This window comes from Leucopleurus acutus (assembly GCF_964270905.1).
Source record: "Leucopleurus acutus genome assembly, chromosome: 6".
NCBI classification, from domain to species: Eukaryota; Metazoa; Chordata; class Mammalia; order Artiodactyla; family Delphinidae; genus Leucopleurus; species Leucopleurus acutus.
Genome location: NC_139149.1, coordinates 45,508,195 through 45,525,746, shown reverse-complemented (window position 1 = coordinate 45,525,746; position 17,552 = coordinate 45,508,195). Strand labels below are relative to the sequence as shown.

Sequence of the window (17,552 nt, the reverse complement as noted above, 5' to 3'; positions counted from 1 at the left end):
TAGACATACTTCACCAATTTTGCACTCACAAAAGAAGAAATAAACGGTAGGAGAGGCTACTAAGAGCATCCACGGCGAGAAATGTCAGCCAGAAAGGGAGGAGACAGAAAAATGTGAAAAACTGATACAAGATCATGTTCCATAATTCATAATTTTTGAAGTTATGGTGAGGACCTTAAGGCATATAGAAAAGGTTAAAGTCTGATAAGCAAATAGGGTTCAATAGTAAAAGAGAGTTTTTAATAAAAAGAGATGTTTTTATAAGCGAGGTCAAGTATTTAATGGTTAAACCTAAAAGGGTACTTGATGGGATAAATTCTTAAACCTTGTGAGTTTGTTATTAATAGAGTGGATGGACCATGAAGAAATGTCCGCATTCATGTAGAAATGATATCTGCAGGGTGAAAAGTTTCTGATCTGCAGAACAGTCTGCCAGATTAGAGTTGTAACACAGAATTTATTTTCTTAAGGAATTTCTGATTTAATTAGGGAGGCGCAATATTCATAATTTAATGCTGTACATAATTAGCTTTACACTTCATCATACAAGTGACATGTGCCAAGTTGTTGATTAATTTGGATTTGGAAAGTTAAAAGAAATTTATAAAGGAAGTTCGGCTTGAGATTGGATGGCTGAAGAGGCCAGGGACGTGGAAAGAGTAAGGCATACGTGGGGAACAGGGCTTGGTGACGTGATGTCAGGAAAGGGTCTGAAATTCAGAGGTGATTATCGCCTTGGGATCTTTTAATTATGGACCTTCACTATGCAACTGAGAAACTTTGATTTAACTCAAAAGTGAATATTTGCTCGAGTGACATGTGAGTATTCGCGTGAATGCACAAATGTTTGAATGGGTGTGTAATAATGTCTGAGCCAGAGAGTGAATGAGTGATTAGGTGAGTGAGTGAATCAAGGGTAGAACGTTTTGAGTGAGTGAATGAATGTTGAATAAGCGAGTTAGAGAACAGGTGAATGAATAGGTTCCTAGGCAGAAATCCTGATGTAATAGCAATGAGAATTCAGCAGTAGACCTCCAAGATACATTGAAGAGAGAGACCACAGATTGGATCATTTGGTCTTAACTCAGATAGCACTTTCTCGTAGGAATATTACAGCACAGTGTCTGTCCGTAAGGGCTTGATGGTAAAACATCCTTACAGATCAAATCCAGGTTAATAAGGATAGTATCAGAGATTTGTGTAGTACTTTCTATTTTAAAAACACTTTTCACATAGATGCGTTAATAAATTGGTTCTCAGTGGAATTTTTTCAAACTCCTATTGTGTCTAAATGAATCATGGTTAAATGACTGGGCCGTTGGCCAGGTATTAGGAAGTCTTTCAGTTTCAACACTCTGTGGCTGGTGAGACTGTGTGGTCAGGGTCAGGAGCGAGCTACATGTCAGGCATTGGTTATGCTAAATAATACGTAAACAATGAGCCTTACGGCCAGTTACCCTTCTCTCTCCCATCTCCAGGGAAATCCTTTCCTGGAACACAGAATTTCCACTTGGAGGTTGGCCTCATCATTCTGTCTGTAGTGTTTGCAGTCTGCCTTCTAGCCTGCCTGCTGGGAGTTGCTCTCCGAAAATTTAAAAGGCGCAACCAAGAACGCCTCAACCCCAGAGATGTGGAGTATGGCGCCATCGAAGGGCTCATCACCACCAATGTCGGAGACAGCACGTTAGCAGTGAGTTTGTGGCCCCAGGGGACCCCGAGCATAACGCAGATGGCTGAAGATGCTTTCTTATTTCAAGCACGAAATGCTGACCAGTAAACTGGTGACTGGACAGTGAGTGCACACATGCTCCTGGTCACTTATGTCTTCAGCAAGTATATGCCGGCACCCCTATGTGAGTTCAGTCTCCTCTACCTGAGAACATTTATTTTAGACAGACATTTACATTAAAGGAGGGAGTGGATTTATTTTAGTCGATCCTTGGTAGTTATTTTTCTTTTGGGAGTAAAGGGGACAGGGACAGACAATGGTTGCCTATAATTTTGATGGTGGGGGAGGGCTTGGAATTTATGGTACTCAGTTCCTCTATTTTTAGCAGTAAAAGTGCTTTCAAAAAAAAGCACCTTTTGCTTAATGTTAAAAATCACTTTCCCTTTTAGATTATTTCAGCGCCCTGTAATTTAAGACTTTTAAAACCTGACATCCATAAAAGCAGCTATGAAATTTTTCGTGCTCCTGTGCCGCCCCCTTGTGGACTGCACTCATTTGGTTAAACCAGTGCTGTCCAATAGCAATACGTGCGGCACATCTGTAATTTAAAATGTTCTAGTAGCCGTCTTAAAAAAAGTTTAAAAAAACCTCACAGGTGATACTAATTTTAAGAATATACTTAACCTAACATATATAATTATTATCATTTCAACGTATAATTAAAGAATTATTAATGAGATATTTTGCATCTTTTTTTTAAACTAAATTTTAAAAATCTGTGTATTTTATACGTACAGCACCTAACGGTTCAGATCAGCCACATTTCACTGTCTCAGTGTCAACGTGTGGCTAGCAGCTACCCTAGCACAGGGTTTGGAACCATTGTACTTGTATGTTTTAACGTTACTCTTTTGCACATTTTAAAATGATGAAATCACATTGAAAGCAACTGTCTTCCTTTTTTCACTTTTTAAAATTGTTTGTCAAGTGTTAATTTTAAAGCACCTTTAAACTTTAAGTGAGAAAAGGGATTGCATGCTATCGAATAGGTTACCATCAAGTGCCGAAAGGAGAAGTAATAACATTCTACAGGGGTACTGTGCTGAGTAGGATGCCCCCTTTAAAAAAAGGTGAAGATTTGTGTTAGAAAGATGTTAAAGTCATGCCAGTACTAAATCGAGACTCTCCTTATCATTGGCTGGTGAATTGAAAGACTGGTGAATTGAAAGGTCAAGGTGGTAGCTTTTAATGTGATTCAGTGTTATTTAATGCCATCACGTAAGATCATCTGTATTAAGTCTTGTTCTGCTAGATGACAGACTTAAGAGTGTCCGGGAGTTCTGCAGTTAAGCCTTTTTGCTGGAGAAGACTTGCCCTCACCAGTCATTGTAGCTCAGGTGCTACACCTGGACTACTACCCTTGGCGAGTTATTAAAACATTTGATGGTGGCTGATACAGGCTGGGAAATATCCCATCCTACTGCCTTCCCCATGACTGGACCACAGTCAAGTGTACTTTTTTTGTATGAAAAAAAAAGGGGAAGGAACCTTGTTTAGCTTCCTTTTACCTACCTATTTAATTGTGCTACAGTGAAACTGGGAAAAGAGGAGAAAAGGACATTTCATTCAAAAAGTAGAAAAATATAGTTTTTCTTTAGAAGTGTATTTAGAAGTTTGTTTCAAGTTTTAAGGCAAATTAAATGAATTCATTGAGTTAGGAGCAAGGACGGTGCAACGCTGAATCTTGACAAAACTCTAGCAGTAGTCAGAACTTTGTTCCTCAGAACTGCTAACATAACTAATCACATTGGGCACTGATAGGAATCTCTAGTGTAAATTATTATTTAAATGGCTTCTATAATTTTGAAAGCAGAATGCTTTCAAATATGCTAAAATAGTCTTCTCAACTCAACCGTTTTAGATGACAGTATATCACGATATAATGACACAGTAAACAACACTGTTTAAAAACAAGTTGTCATTATTGGTCTACATACTTGCTTATTTAAGTGATATTCTCATTTATATGACTCAGCAATGCGTACCTTACTAAACAGCTCTCCTACACTGAAAAAGAAGTCTTGGGATCCAAGAGTTGAAGTAGATGTTTGTTAGTCTTTGGTCGATTCCGCCCACCCTGAAGTCTATGAACTAGGTTTAGAACTAGGATTGTACATTATGAAAAAACAACACATTAGTTCTATAGTAATTTCAGAATTATTCTCTCAAAAAAATTGAATGAATAAAGAGAAAAACGAACAGCAAAAGAGGTAGGGAGATGTGAAACTCTACTTCATCTACATTCAGTTTCTTGTTGAATATCCATTTTGCGGCTTTTAAGGATTCTAAATTTCTTCCTTTAGATGTTCAGGTTTTGGTAATTTTGCTGATCAACGGTACTTCACAGTGGTGCCCAGAGTAAGTAAAAGACAATGAAACTCAAACAAGGCAATGTATTCATGTAACAGGCCAGCTAAAATGTTTGGGAAAGGACAGCTTTGGGGAGTGTTAGATCAACATTACTGCAACCTTCCCACGATCACCATGGGCACAATATTGTTTATTATAGATAATCCATTCCCGATTCAAAAATGCTTCTGCTTCTTGGCTTGCACTGAGAGTAAGAAGGGAAAATTTATGAATGAACTAATTGGGAATCTTTTTTGCAGTGTGTTCATTTTTAGAAGTAGATTTGGGGCATGGTTTTATGTTTCAATGAAAGTCGTATTTTTTCTCTCTGCTTTGTGGGTAACTGACATTGAGAATGACGTACAGTATATGAAATCACGTGTGAGAAACTTTTGAAAATTGTAAAGCACTACAGAATTTAAGAGTCTTTCAATAAAAATTTTTTTTTTTTTTAAAAGTAGACAACTGTTAACAAAAAAGAGAGAAATGACATAGAGGTGTTAATTTTGTGATTCTTGTTCCCCACCTACCTAGTAACCTCCATCCAGGTAGCCCTCTCTGCTCGAGTGTACCAGTCTGAGGACTCAGACGGCCACTGGGGTCTTTACAAGACAAACAACATTAGAGTCATTTGGTTCTTATTCCTAATTTGTTTGTTCCTTATTAGAGTTCCTTGGCATGTCAACTAAAGCGCATCCTTTGATAGGTATTCTGGGCAGGGCCGAACATGGTCAATTTTGCTCAGCTCTTGGACTTGAAGGCCTTTGATTTTTGCTCCCATTTTCTCTTCTAGCTACTGTTTCCCCTTGGGCTCAGCCCTGCATGTTGGACTTTTTAATTAACATCTTTGACTTTGTCCACTCAGCTTCTTTCTTTATATATTTTCTTCTAAAACTCTGGATACAAGAAAGGACTACTCATCCCTCAGGAAAACCTATCCCATATTAGGGAAAGGGCTAGCTTCTGGTTTTCCTAAGAAGTGAAACCAGTTCTTCCTCCAGTGGGGCTTTCCATGCACACGAACGGGCCATGTGTCCAAGACCACTGCCTCCATGCCAGTTACACCCACGTGCACGCTCATACTCTAACCTGGGAGCAGTTCCTCAATACTTTCTCTTTCTCCTTGTTTTGAACCGCAGGATTTATTGGATCACTCGTGTACGTCGGGAAGCGGCTCTGGTCTTCCTTTTCTGGTACAAAGAACAGTAGCTCGTCAGATCACACTGCTGGAGTGTGTTGGTAATTCTTTTTTCCCTTTCTTTGCGGGTTATGTGCCGTGGTTCTAGAAGTAGGATGGACCTTGGAAAATCTGCTTCGTGTTGCCTCTTGCTTGTTAAACGTCAGGAGATGTGAGGTAGCCATGTGGTAGTATGCCTCTAATCTGTGACTTGTGTTGGAGCACTTGAACTTGGTGAAGTTCTTGTCAAAGAACTAGTATCCACTAGGCAGGATACAGAGTGCCCAGTCAAAAGATTTCAGTTTTAAGTAGACCCTTCCGGATGACGGGAATGCTTGAAAATGAACTAACACGGCTGCTCCAGACCATAGGCATTGGGGAATCTGAGGTAAGTCGGCTTTTGGACAGTAAACTTGATTATTGCAATTTTATACTTCCTCACTATTCCCCTGCCTTAAAAAAAAATGAAATAAATGTACCAAAGCTACCCTTCATAACTGCTTTATTTAAATAAGAGCTGTGTACATTTCTCTGTGGCCTCTCACATTTTTTCCCATATTGGAACATATCTGTATAGAGATATAATCATAGTGTGTGTATAATTTGTCCCTGTTTTCAGTTTTAAGCTCACACACATTTTCATGTATTTGTACACATCACAGGTATTTTAAAGATTATGTAATTGTCTATTGCGTGATAACTTTAACAATACTGTTTGAAAAATGTTTTGCACATGTTGCTTCTTTTGAGTACGCAGAATAAATTTCTAGGAATTGGGGTTCCTGGGTCAAAATTTGTGACTTTTTATGGCTTGTCTTATATATTGCCGGATTGCCCTCTAGGAACGTGGTGCAAATGCTTTTTTCTTTAAAGTCCTGATTTTTATTAGTTTTAGTTTTATGAGGTGGGCATTTGCAAGTCACATGACAGTTTTCATTAATTTCTCCTTTAGATGGCATGCAGGGATGGCCACAGTAGCAATGATGGATTAGAAACATCTCCATACTCTCCTGGTTCTCCCAGTTTTGGGGGGCTGGCTTTGCATCTCTTGCCATATCATCTTTTGCTTTTGGGAGGTGACGGGCCAACATAGGCTGCCTTCACCACTTGGCTGCTATCCTCTGACTTTTCTTCCTGTTTTCATGGAAACCAGGACACCCCCAAATGCAGTAGTGGAAGGGGGTGGCGGGCAGAGGCAGTAGAAGTGACTGCCACCTTCAGGCACACAGGTGGCCAGCAGGAGCCTGTTGCCTTTTCTCTACGTCTGTAGCTACTGCAACTGTTTCTGAACTCCAGCTTCATGCTTCTCCTCCACGGTGGACTGTGTGTAGAGAAACTAAAAATGGAAAAGCCCCCAGTGTGCTCACTGCTTACAACCAGAGTTGTCCTCTTGTACCAGCTAACATCCTATTTGATTATGAACAAGGGTACCTGGGTAGGGGTAAGAAGTGAAGGCGGACATTACCCCCCATCCTCCTGTCCCATGGCCACTCACCATTCACAGAGCAGCAGCTCTCATGACCGGTCCTCAGAGATGGACCCCAGAGTCCAAAGGGCAAAATAATACTGCACCTTTAAAAATGCATAGTGTTTCCGGTTGTATAGATATTCTTCAGCATATTTTGAAATAGTTTATGTTCAGTTATAGCATTTTATTGGTTCAACGTGCTAAAGAGCCGTGCCTTTCAGTAGCATCTAGTTGGTGTTCAAGTAGTACAGGCTTGAATAAAAATGTATGTAATGAACTGTTCGGATGTTACCATTTTTGGTTGAAAAACATGAGAAGTTGGACTGGATCCGTTGTTACAGATGGTGATCAATGAATCTGCAAATTTCAGGTGCTTTAGGGGACCCCCCCCCCTCTTTTGGGTCTCCATGGCCAGGACTTTTGGGCAGCTCTGCTTCTGTTTTCAGGGACTTCTGCATAAGGTTGCATTTGCAAAAAGCATTTGACAACTTAACAGCCTTTGAAAACCATTTAAGTAGGTTTCTGTTTCAATTCTGTCTACTTATGCTGACATCTATCTCTGTTTGCTCTAAAACAAAGGATTTAAGGCAACTGTATAGTAATGTCCACAAGGCTCTGGGATATTTTTCTCTCCTTCCTAATGAGAATATGAGGACAAAGGGCAAATAAAGATACAGAATGGAACCAAAGGCAGGAATAGATGAGCCTTCTCTTTTGTAGCAGTCGATTTTGTAGATCTTAGCACTAGCCTTCATCTTAAACTACAAATGCTGGGCAATTGCTATGACTTTATTCCAATTAATCCTGCACTAAATACTATTTTTGTGACTTGACAGTGGCCCACAAAAGACCACTTACTGGCTTCATTTAACGCTCTTTCGGATTAGTCACTGGTATTTAGTAGGGACATTGCTTATCGTAAGGGAATCTAGATTGAGCAGTTTTGATTATGTTTTGATTATGTACAGACATAATCTCCTGGACGGACATGCTTTCTCTCTCCATGTTTGCGTTCTCAGCGACTTAGTTTTCCAGCACAGAGCTGCATTCCTGTATATATAGGTGCTGCTGCAGCAGCTTATTACCAGCTGGGATTCCCAGCAGCCACTTGCCTTGGTAGAAAGCCCCGCTGCCCTGCAACTCGTATCTCCTGCTGCATCGTTTTCCAGGTGCCACGTCTGCCTTCACCTTGATCATACCCCGTGTCGATCCCCCCAGTCTCGCGGTAATTCCCTCCTCCTCCCAACCTCCCTGATCACCTACCTGTCATTAAGGAGAAAAACGGGAGCAGACATAATCAAAACATAATCAAGGGCTTCCCTGGTAGCTCAGTGGTTGAGAGTCCGCCTGCCGATGCAGGGGACACTGGTTCGTGCCCCGGTCCGGGAAGATCCCACATGCCTCGGAGCGGCTGGGCCCGTGAGCCATGGCTGCTGGGCCTGCGCATCCGGAGCCTGTGCTCCGCAACGGGAGAGGCCACAACAGAGTCCCGTGTACTGCAAAAAAAAAAAAACATAATCAAAACTGCTCAATCCAGATTCCCTTACCATAAGCAATGTCCCTACTAAATACCAGTGACTAATGCAAAAGAGCATGTAGTTGACAAGCTGACAGTTGTGCTGGGGCTGCAGGAGGGGGCACGAACTCCTCAGATCAGATCACAACTCGTCACCGTTTTTTGAAAATGTTTTCTCCAAGTGGCCTTTTCAGTGTCACCCACTTGTGGCATCACAGGGACTGTCTTGCAGGCGAACACCCATGACCAGTGTCAGAAATCGGGACTGTTCTGGGATTATGTGTTTAAGACTTTGCAAATCCTCTTTTGAAATATATCCTCCGCCAAGAAATCCTTTAAGGACGGCAGTGGCTGTCTGTCGATCTCCTACACAGCATTGCTCTGTGTGTGTGTGCGTGTGTGTGTTAATCCTTCAGAACACATATCTCAAACTCAGTGATCTCTTTTGTGAAAAATATAAATGCATATGTAAATTCACAAATGTGGACTCTTAGAAAATGCCGATGTTGATCCTTTATTAAGGGAAGGAATCAAGTAAGTTACTCAGTTAAGCCCCATACACGCTTTTTGGCTTTCATCAACGTTGAAATCTAATAATCTGTACCATTTTCTAAGTTTTACTAACTTTCATGTGCTTTTTTTTTTTTTTGCCCGCGCCGTGTGGCGTGTGGGATGTGGGATCTTAGTTCCCTGACCAGGGATCAAACCCATGTCCCCTGCATTGGGAGCGCGGAGTCTTATCCGCTGGACCACCAGGGAAGTCCCACTTTCATGTGCTTTTACAAACCATATGCATTTCATACCTTTTCACAGAGGAATGTAAAGGTAAACTTTGTAATTAGCAGCTCATTGTACAGATGCAGATTCTGAGAGTGTTTCATTTGATAGCACAGTAGGGTGTGGCCGGGAGGGGCAGTTTCCACCTTATGTTTGGATGTCTTTACAGGCAAAAAGTAGTGGTATTTATACCCCTGAGTTGTGTTTTTCCACGGGAGGGGTTAAGAGTTGCTAGCATGAAGTTCGTTGGCTACCTGTCCTGTTCTACTGTCCAATGTCACCTCTGTGTTGCTTTCCACAGGGAAAGGCAGGTATGGTGAGGTGTGGAGGGGCAGTTGGCAGGGGGAGAATGTCGCTGTGAAGATCTTCTCCTCCCGGGATGAGAAGTCGTGGTTCAGGGAAACAGAGTTGTACAACACTGTGATGCTGAGGCATGAAAATATTTTAGGTAAGTACAAAAATTATCCCCTCATTAATTTTCTTCTAGGAAGAAATAATTGCCTGCCTTTGCCCTCTCAGATTTGGTGTGTCTGAATTCGCAAGTCTCTCCTAAATGGTGACATAGGGACCATCAGCATTTATACGCTGTTTAATTTTCTTTCCACATGAATTGCTTGTGTAAGTCTGCGAAGAAGCTAAGTTTGAAGATTCTCTGGATGATGAAAAGGAAATTGTTATTGCTAAGTCTTCCTCTGCAGGTTGTTACTTAGATAACAAAAACTTGCCCCATATTGTTCACTTCAAGGCTTCCTCTGTGGTTCTGCTTACCCCACCCTTTTTGAATATTTATTACTTGAATCAAACGAAGAAAGATCTTTGGACGATTTCCTAGAGATTCATAGCTCCCAGGGATATCGTAATTAAATGCACATTCCTTCAAACAAGGCATCGTTTTTAAAGCCCAGATTTAGAGAAGGATTTAGCATACATTTTAATTTGGAAACTAAAGCTTGGAAACATTTGTGAAATATGTGAAGAGCCCATTGAAATACTGCTATGGAAGTATAAAGGGTTAGAATATTCCTTTAGCCTGTTGACTTCTTTGGTTTTGAAAAGTTTTTCTACATGTGTTTATACTAATACATATATGATGAGTGCTGCCTGGGGTGCTTCTTTAATAGTGGCTATAAAGTTTCTATAGAACTGGACTCTTTATAGGATAGTGTTGGCCACTGCATGGCTACGGGATCAGGTGTGGCTTATAGGAAGGCCACTGCCAGAATTCATTTCTATTCCAGTATTGCCAGGTTAGTATTAAGCCTGAGTCAGGTTGTCTACAAATCATGGCTTGACAGTTGTCCAAAGGTTTGCTTTAACAGTTTGGCGGTATGTTCCATCTCAGACTTGTCTCAGTTGCTGTTGTCATTTTCTCCCCTGCCCTTCCCCCTTGGGCCCTCACCATCACCTAGGCCTCCTCACTTGTATCGTTGCTATGGGTCTCCCCTCTCCAGTCCATCTTGCCACACTGAATTATCTTCCACTGGGGAGCTGAGACACTTCTGCTCAGAGTGTCTTTGATGACTCCCACATCGCTTGCAACGTTTATGACTTCTGAGCCTGGCATTCCAGACTCCCTGTTTTGGGGTCCCAAGAGGACTCTGCTACTTCCTGTACAAATATGCCCACGTGCAGTCAGTTCCAATATCTGTCACTCCTTGGGATTGCCCTTGAACATTCAGCTGCTGTGTCTTCATTCATGTTGCTCTTGGTCACCCACTATCCCCATTCCACCCTCTACCCACTCCTTCCTTCATCAAAACTTCTTAATTCCCTTCTAGACTCTCCCAAGGGATTTACTTGGGCTTTTCTGCACTCCTGCACTTTTTACCTCCTATATAACTCTTATCGTGACCGCCTTGTATTGCAGTTAGATGCATGTGTGTTAACAACAACAATGACTATAGTTACTATGCAGTAAGCACTGCTTTGTGTCATGCACATTTTCTCATTTAATCTTCACCATGACCGTAAGAGGGCAGATATTCTTATTTTCCTGGTTGTAACTGATAAGGTAATGGAGGTACAGAGAGGTTAACATCACCCAGCAGGTTAAATAATGGAGCTGAGAATCACACCGGATGGTCTAACTCTTAACCACATGGTAGTTAGCTCATGGAATTGCTTCTTAGATTCTAGAGTCATAGTGTGAGGTGAAAGTTCATCTACAGTCAAAATTACCTTTAAATGTCCCAATATTTCCTCTGACACTGGAACAGACTGAGGTTGGGTAACAGATAAACCACTGGCTGTGTTAAATTAAGTCATGATGGGAAAAAAAAAAAAAAAAGTCATGATGTACAAGAAGTACTTATCTTTAAACAGTAGAAGTACTCTTTTTTTTTGTTTTAACATCTTTATTGGGGTATAATTGCTTTACAGTGGTGTGTTAGTTTCTGCTTTATAACAAAGTGAATCAGTTATACATATACATATGTTCCCATATCTCTTCCCTCTTGCGTCTCCCTCCCTCCCACCCTCCCTATCCCACCCCTCCAGGCGGTCACAAAGCACGGAGCTGATCTCCCTGTGCTATGCAGCTGCTTCCCACTAGCTATCTACCTTACGTTTGGTAGTGTGTATATGTCCATGCCTCTCTCTCGCTTTGTCACAGCTTACCCTTCCCCCTCCCCATATCCTCAAGTCCGTTCTCTAGTAGGTCTGTGTCTTTATTCCTGTCTTACCCCTAGGTTCTTCATGACCTTTTTTTTTCTTAAATTCCATGTATATGTGTTAGCATACGGTATTTGTCTTTCTCTTTCTGACTTACTTCACTTTGTATGACAGACTCGTTAGCATACGGTATTTGTCTTTCTCTTTCTGACTTACTTCACTCTGTATGACAGACTCTAGGTCTATCCACCTCATTACAAATAGCTCAATTTCATTTCTTTTTACGGCTGAGTAATATTCCATTGTATATATGTGTCACATCTTAGTAGAAGTACTCTTAACGGGCAGGTGCACGTACTCTGAGAAGCACGTGGGGTCTGAGACTCACTGAAGGAAGGGCATGTTCAGGCAGCCCCTCTCTTCTCATGGGCTCATGGGCTTATGGGCTCATTGATCAAAACGCTCTAGATGTTGCCGTGCTATGCAAGTAGTCACTTTATCCATGCTCTTGAGTTAAATGACCTGTGATACCACTCCACTGTACACCCAGTACAAGAATTATTTCCATTGTTTCTGCTTTCACACCCAGTCCTGAGGACAGTTCCCTGCACGTGGTAGGTGCTTAGTAAATATTGATTAAATTGGATTTAATCACGCAGGAAATTTGAAAGTCACCTTTGCAGTATGATTCATGTGAGGGAAGTTAGGTTCCCTTAGTGTGATCACAGAAGGCAAAACATTGTCCACTTCTTGTTACATAATGATCCATGGAAACTGTGAATTCATGAGATCTTGTTACTCTCATCATAATTACAGCTGTATGGATTAATTTTACTGTGTAGTCGGTCCTCTTAGTTGAGACAGCTCGTAGAAATGTACCACCTTTTTTTTTGGTTAAACTTCTTTCCCTGCCTTAGCAGTTTTTTTGGATGTAGAGACTTTAAGGTTTTCTGTGACATTTTCTTTCCTATCAAAAGATTGTTTTGAATATCACATCATGATTTCCCCCACCCTTGAGTATTGCTAACTCTAGCCCCCTCGAAATACATAATTAAATTACACACACGTATAAAATTATGGGCCCTCATTGTTTATCCCCCCCAAAATGATATCTTTCCAATGACTAGTTTGGATTTCAGCTGTTCCTTCTGCTGTGTCTGGTGTAGAAGTCAGCAGAGAAGTGAATGACGGGAGGCTGTGTTTGGTGGTTGGAACAGCGTCTGGGAGTTTGGGAAGCCAGTTTCTATTCTCAGCATCATTAGAGGCCCACTCTGTGACTCTGGGCCAAAGTTATATGTTTCTGAGCATCCTTTTCCTCATGACTGAAACCAGGGAGTTTCAGTTAATATGACAATTTCACTCCAAAGTCTCATCTTACACTCTTTAAAAAAGAAAAAATATGGTACATATGATATCACTTATATGTAAAATATGACATAAATGAACTTATCTGTGAAACAGGAGCAGACTCACAGACATAGAGAACAGACTTGTGGTTGCCAAGGGAGAGGGGAGTAGGGGAGTTTAGAATTAGCAGAGGCAAACTAATATATATAGGATGGATAAACAACAAGGTCCTACTGTATTGCACAGGAATATTCAAGATCCTGTGATAAACCGTAATGGAAAAGAATATGAAAAAGAATATATATATATATATGTATATATATATGTATAACTGAATCACTGTGCTGTACAGCAGAAATTAACACATTGTAAATCAACTCTACTTCAATAAAATAAATTTTTAAGAGCGATTATAGCACTAAAAGAAATGGTACAATATCCATTAAGTTGACCATTTTAATCATATAAGCGAGATTTAAGTACAGTCATATTGTGCAACCGTCACCACCCTCCATCTCCAGAACTGCCACATACTCTTAAAAGGTACTGCTTAGCCATTTAATCAGTCAGAATTCCTTGAGACCAATTGGAAGTGAAGGAAACTACCTGAAAAAGATATTAAATTACAAACTTTGGGGCTGTAATTGAACCCAGGACTATTTTGAACTATAATAGTAACCAGCTACTCTTGAACACTTACTGTGTGGTAGGCATCATATGAAACATTCTACCTACAATAACTCTTTATTTTCACAGTAACCCTTTGAGATACAGGACGGTGCTATCCATATCTTATAAATGAGGAAACCAAGGTGACGATTTTATGTGACACATGTGGGATCACCCAGCTCAGGATGGTGAGCCGTGTGGATGCCCAATAGTCTGGCTCTGGGGTCCAACACTCTCAAGCCCTGTGCTCCCCAGCATGGTGGCCTCACTCCTCAGGTATCAGAGCTGCCCAGCACCTGGTTCCCACGAGAACTGCCAGTGAGAGGCTTACAAGGGCACTGCTTACCTCACTTAAGATTTGGGGTTTTATTTTAGTTTATGAGGCACCTGGGAGGATGACTTTGGCTGTTATGTAAGAGGCTTTTGCGCTTATCACGTTCTCTCAGTGTTATGAACACGTCCAATGGCTGGGCCAGGCTTCCAGTGTATGGGCACCTGTTCAGTCTCCACTAACAGTAGAGTGCTTTGACTCAAAATACAAAAGTCCCATAAAAATTGTCTAGCATGTTGAAGCAAATGTAGTTGTACAATTCACACTTGAGTGGTAAATAGTTTTATAAAAAATCTTACTTATTTAAAAGTCAGTTTTCTTGAAGGTCTAGAGCCTAACTAACAGGACAGACAAAAATCCTTCTCTAAGAACTTGGGGACTTAGAGAAGGTGAGAGAATAAATTGTAGTTATTTATTTATTTAATCAATCACTCAGTCAATCAGATGCTGCTCTCCCTTGGCCAGAGGAATCGGTGAAGGCTACGCAAATACATAGCAGTAATTTAGTTTCTTTTGAGTGGTGCTTCTATAGTTTGGGATATTCATTTTGGAGAAAGTTATTAAAGATGAATATCATGTGGTTTACATATGATCATCTCAATAGATGCAGAAAAAGCTTTCGACAAAATTCAACACCAATTTGTGATAAAAACTCTCAAGAAAGTAGGCACAAAGGGAACCTACCTCAACATAGTAAAGGCCATATATAACAAACCCACAGCCAACATCGTTCTCAGTGGTGAAAAACTGAAGCCATTTCCTCTAAGGTCAGGAACAAGACAAGGTTGCCCACTCTCACCACTATTATTCAAAATAGTATTGGAAGTTTTAGCCACAGCCATGAGAGAAGAAAAAGAAGTAAAAGGAATCCAGATCGGAAAAGAAGAAGTAAAACTGTCACTGTTTGCAGATAACATGATACTATACAAAACAGAATCCTAAAGATGCTACGAGAAAACTACTAGAGCTAATCAATGAATTTGGTAAAGTAGCAGGATGCAAAATTAATGCACAGAAATCTCTTGCATTCCTATACACTAATGATGAAAAATCTGAAAGAGAAGTTAAGGAAACACTCCCATTTACCACCGCAACAAAAAGAGTAAAATACCTAGGTATAAACCTACCTAAGGACACACAAAAGACCTGTATGCAGAAAACTATAAGACACTGATGAAAGAAATTAAAGATGATACAAGCAGATGGAGAGATATACCATGTTCTTGGATTGGAAGAATCAACATTGTGAAAATGACTATACTACGCAAAGCAACCTACAGATTCAGCGCAATCCCTATCAAACTACCACTGGCATTTTTCACAGAACTAGAACAAAAAAATGTCACAATTTGTATGGAAACACAGAAGACCCCAAATAGCCAAAGCAATCTTGAGAAAGAAAAATGGAGCTGGAGGAATCAGGCTCCCTGACTTCAGACTCTACTATAAAGGTACAGTAATCAAAACAGTGTGGTTCTGGCACAAAAACAGAAATACAGATCAATGGAACAGGATAGAAAGCCCAGAGATAAACCCATGCACATATGGTCACCTTATTTTTGATAAAGGAGGCAAGAATATACAATGGAGAAAAGACAGCCTGTTCAGTAAGTGGTGCTGGGAAAACTGTACAGCTACATGTCAAAGAATGAAATTAGAACACTCCCTAACACCATATACAAAAACTCAAAATGGATTAAAGACCTAAATGTAAGGCCAGACACTATCAAACTCTTAGAGGAAAACATAGGCAGAACACTCTATGACATAAACCACAGCAAGATCCTTTTGGACCCACCTCCTAGAGGAATGGAAATAAAAACAAAAAGAAACAAATGGGACCTAATGAAACAAGCTTTTGCACCATAAAAAGCAAAGGAAACCATAAACAAGACGAAAAGACAACACTCAGAATGGGAGAAAATATTTGCAAACGAAGCAACTGACAAAGGATTAATCTCCAAAATATACAAGCAGCTTATGCCGCTCAATATCAAGAAAACAAACAACCCAATCCAAAAATGGGCAGAAGACCTAAATAGACATTTCTCCCAAGAAGATATACAGACTGCCAACAAACACATGAAAGGATGCTCAACGTCACTAATTATTAGAGAAATGCAAATCAATACTACAATGAGGTATCACCTCACACCAGTTAGAATGGCCATCAAAAAATGTGCAAACAGGGCTTTCCTGGTGGTGCAGTGGTTGAGAGTCCACCTGCTGATGCAGGGGACACGGGTTCGTGCCCTAGTCTGGGAAGATCCAACATGCCGCGGAGTGGCTGGGCCCGTGAGCCATGGCCGCTGAGCCTGCGCGTCCGGAGCCTGTGCTCTGCAATTTTTTTTAACTGAAGTACAGTTGATTTACAGTGTTGTGCCCATCTCTGCTGTACAGCAAAGTGACTCAGTTATATACATACAGACCTTCTTTTTTATATTCTTTTCCATTATGGTTTATCTCAGTATATTGAATGTAATTCCCCGTGCTATACAGTAGGACCTTGTTGTAGCAGAAACAGTTTCTTTAGCAAGAATAAATAAATGTGTAAGTGCACATTTTGTTTGATATTATGGCCAGCTAAGGGTTCTAAGAGAAGCAGCTATGGGGAGACAGAGGCAGGTGGGATAACAGGGAAGAGTGAGAGACTAAGTCTGGCTGTGGGGACCAGTTTAGAGGAAGAGGGAGAAAGAGATGGGGATCAAGGTGTGGAAGTGATATTCGGTTCACTTTACAGATATCCCACAGGTACAAATGTCAGATTGTCTTTCTCGAGTAGAAGCCAGCTTGTTTGAGGGCCGGATGATATGGTGGGTAAGAGTATGGGTTCTGGTGCCAGATTGCTGGGGACGGTTAGTGACCTTAATGTCAGTGATGTAATCTGCCCCCTTCATGTGGTTGTTGGAGGATTGCATGTAGGATTTTTAGAACTGTGCCTGGCACGTTGCTGATTCTCACTAATTATTAGCTGCTTCTGTTGTCGATGATGATGATGATCAAACAGGGAAACGTTTCTTTGTTCCCAGAACTTTCCTATGCAAGGTATGGTGTATCAGAGCAGCTGGCAGCAAATTTGGAATTGGTAGCAACTTAATAGCTGTATGATCATTAGCTGTGTGATCCTTGGCACCTCCCAGCAGCAACTTCATCATGTGTAAAATGAGTATATTTATCTTTCTGGTCTACTGAGAAAAATTCCATGAGAAAATATTTGTGCAAGTGATATAAATTTTATATAAAGTACTTTATATAAAGTATGGCATGTTTATGTATTCTCCTTTTCCTTTACACTTTCACAAGTCATTTAATTCTTCAAGCCATATCTGTCTTTAAAAAAAACAATTCCCTTGTATTTCTGAGTTCCAAATTTCACTGTCCATATGGGTGTCTATAAGGTATAGATCTATAACGCTAGGAAAGCACCTCTGTAGCAGGAAAGACAGGCACACACATCACCATTTATTTCATAGGTTAGGAAGTACCTCCGACTGTGAGTTCTTTCAGTGTGCTGAAAAGTCCCCTTAGAATGTCTAGAAAAATTTCTTCCTTCCTCTTTATCTACATCTTTCAATATCT

General features: G+C 40.6%; 1 protein-coding gene across 2 annotated transcripts in view; it reads left to right on the top strand.

Annotated features, from left to right (window-relative positions):
• ACVR1 (activin A receptor type 1) overlaps nt 1-17,552 on the top strand; it is a 127,081-nt gene that overhangs the window by 90,192 nt on the left and 19,337 nt on the right. For both annotated transcript variants that reach the window (XM_082841842.1, XM_082841843.1), the window contains exons 5-7: nt 1,479-1,690; nt 5,218-5,317; nt 9,318-9,464. In XM_082841842.1, the coding sequence (XP_082697968.1) occupies nt 1,479-1,690; nt 5,218-5,317; nt 9,318-9,464 (459 nt within the window). The remainder of the gene's footprint in view (nt 1-1,478; nt 1,691-5,217; nt 5,318-9,317; nt 9,465-17,552) is intronic.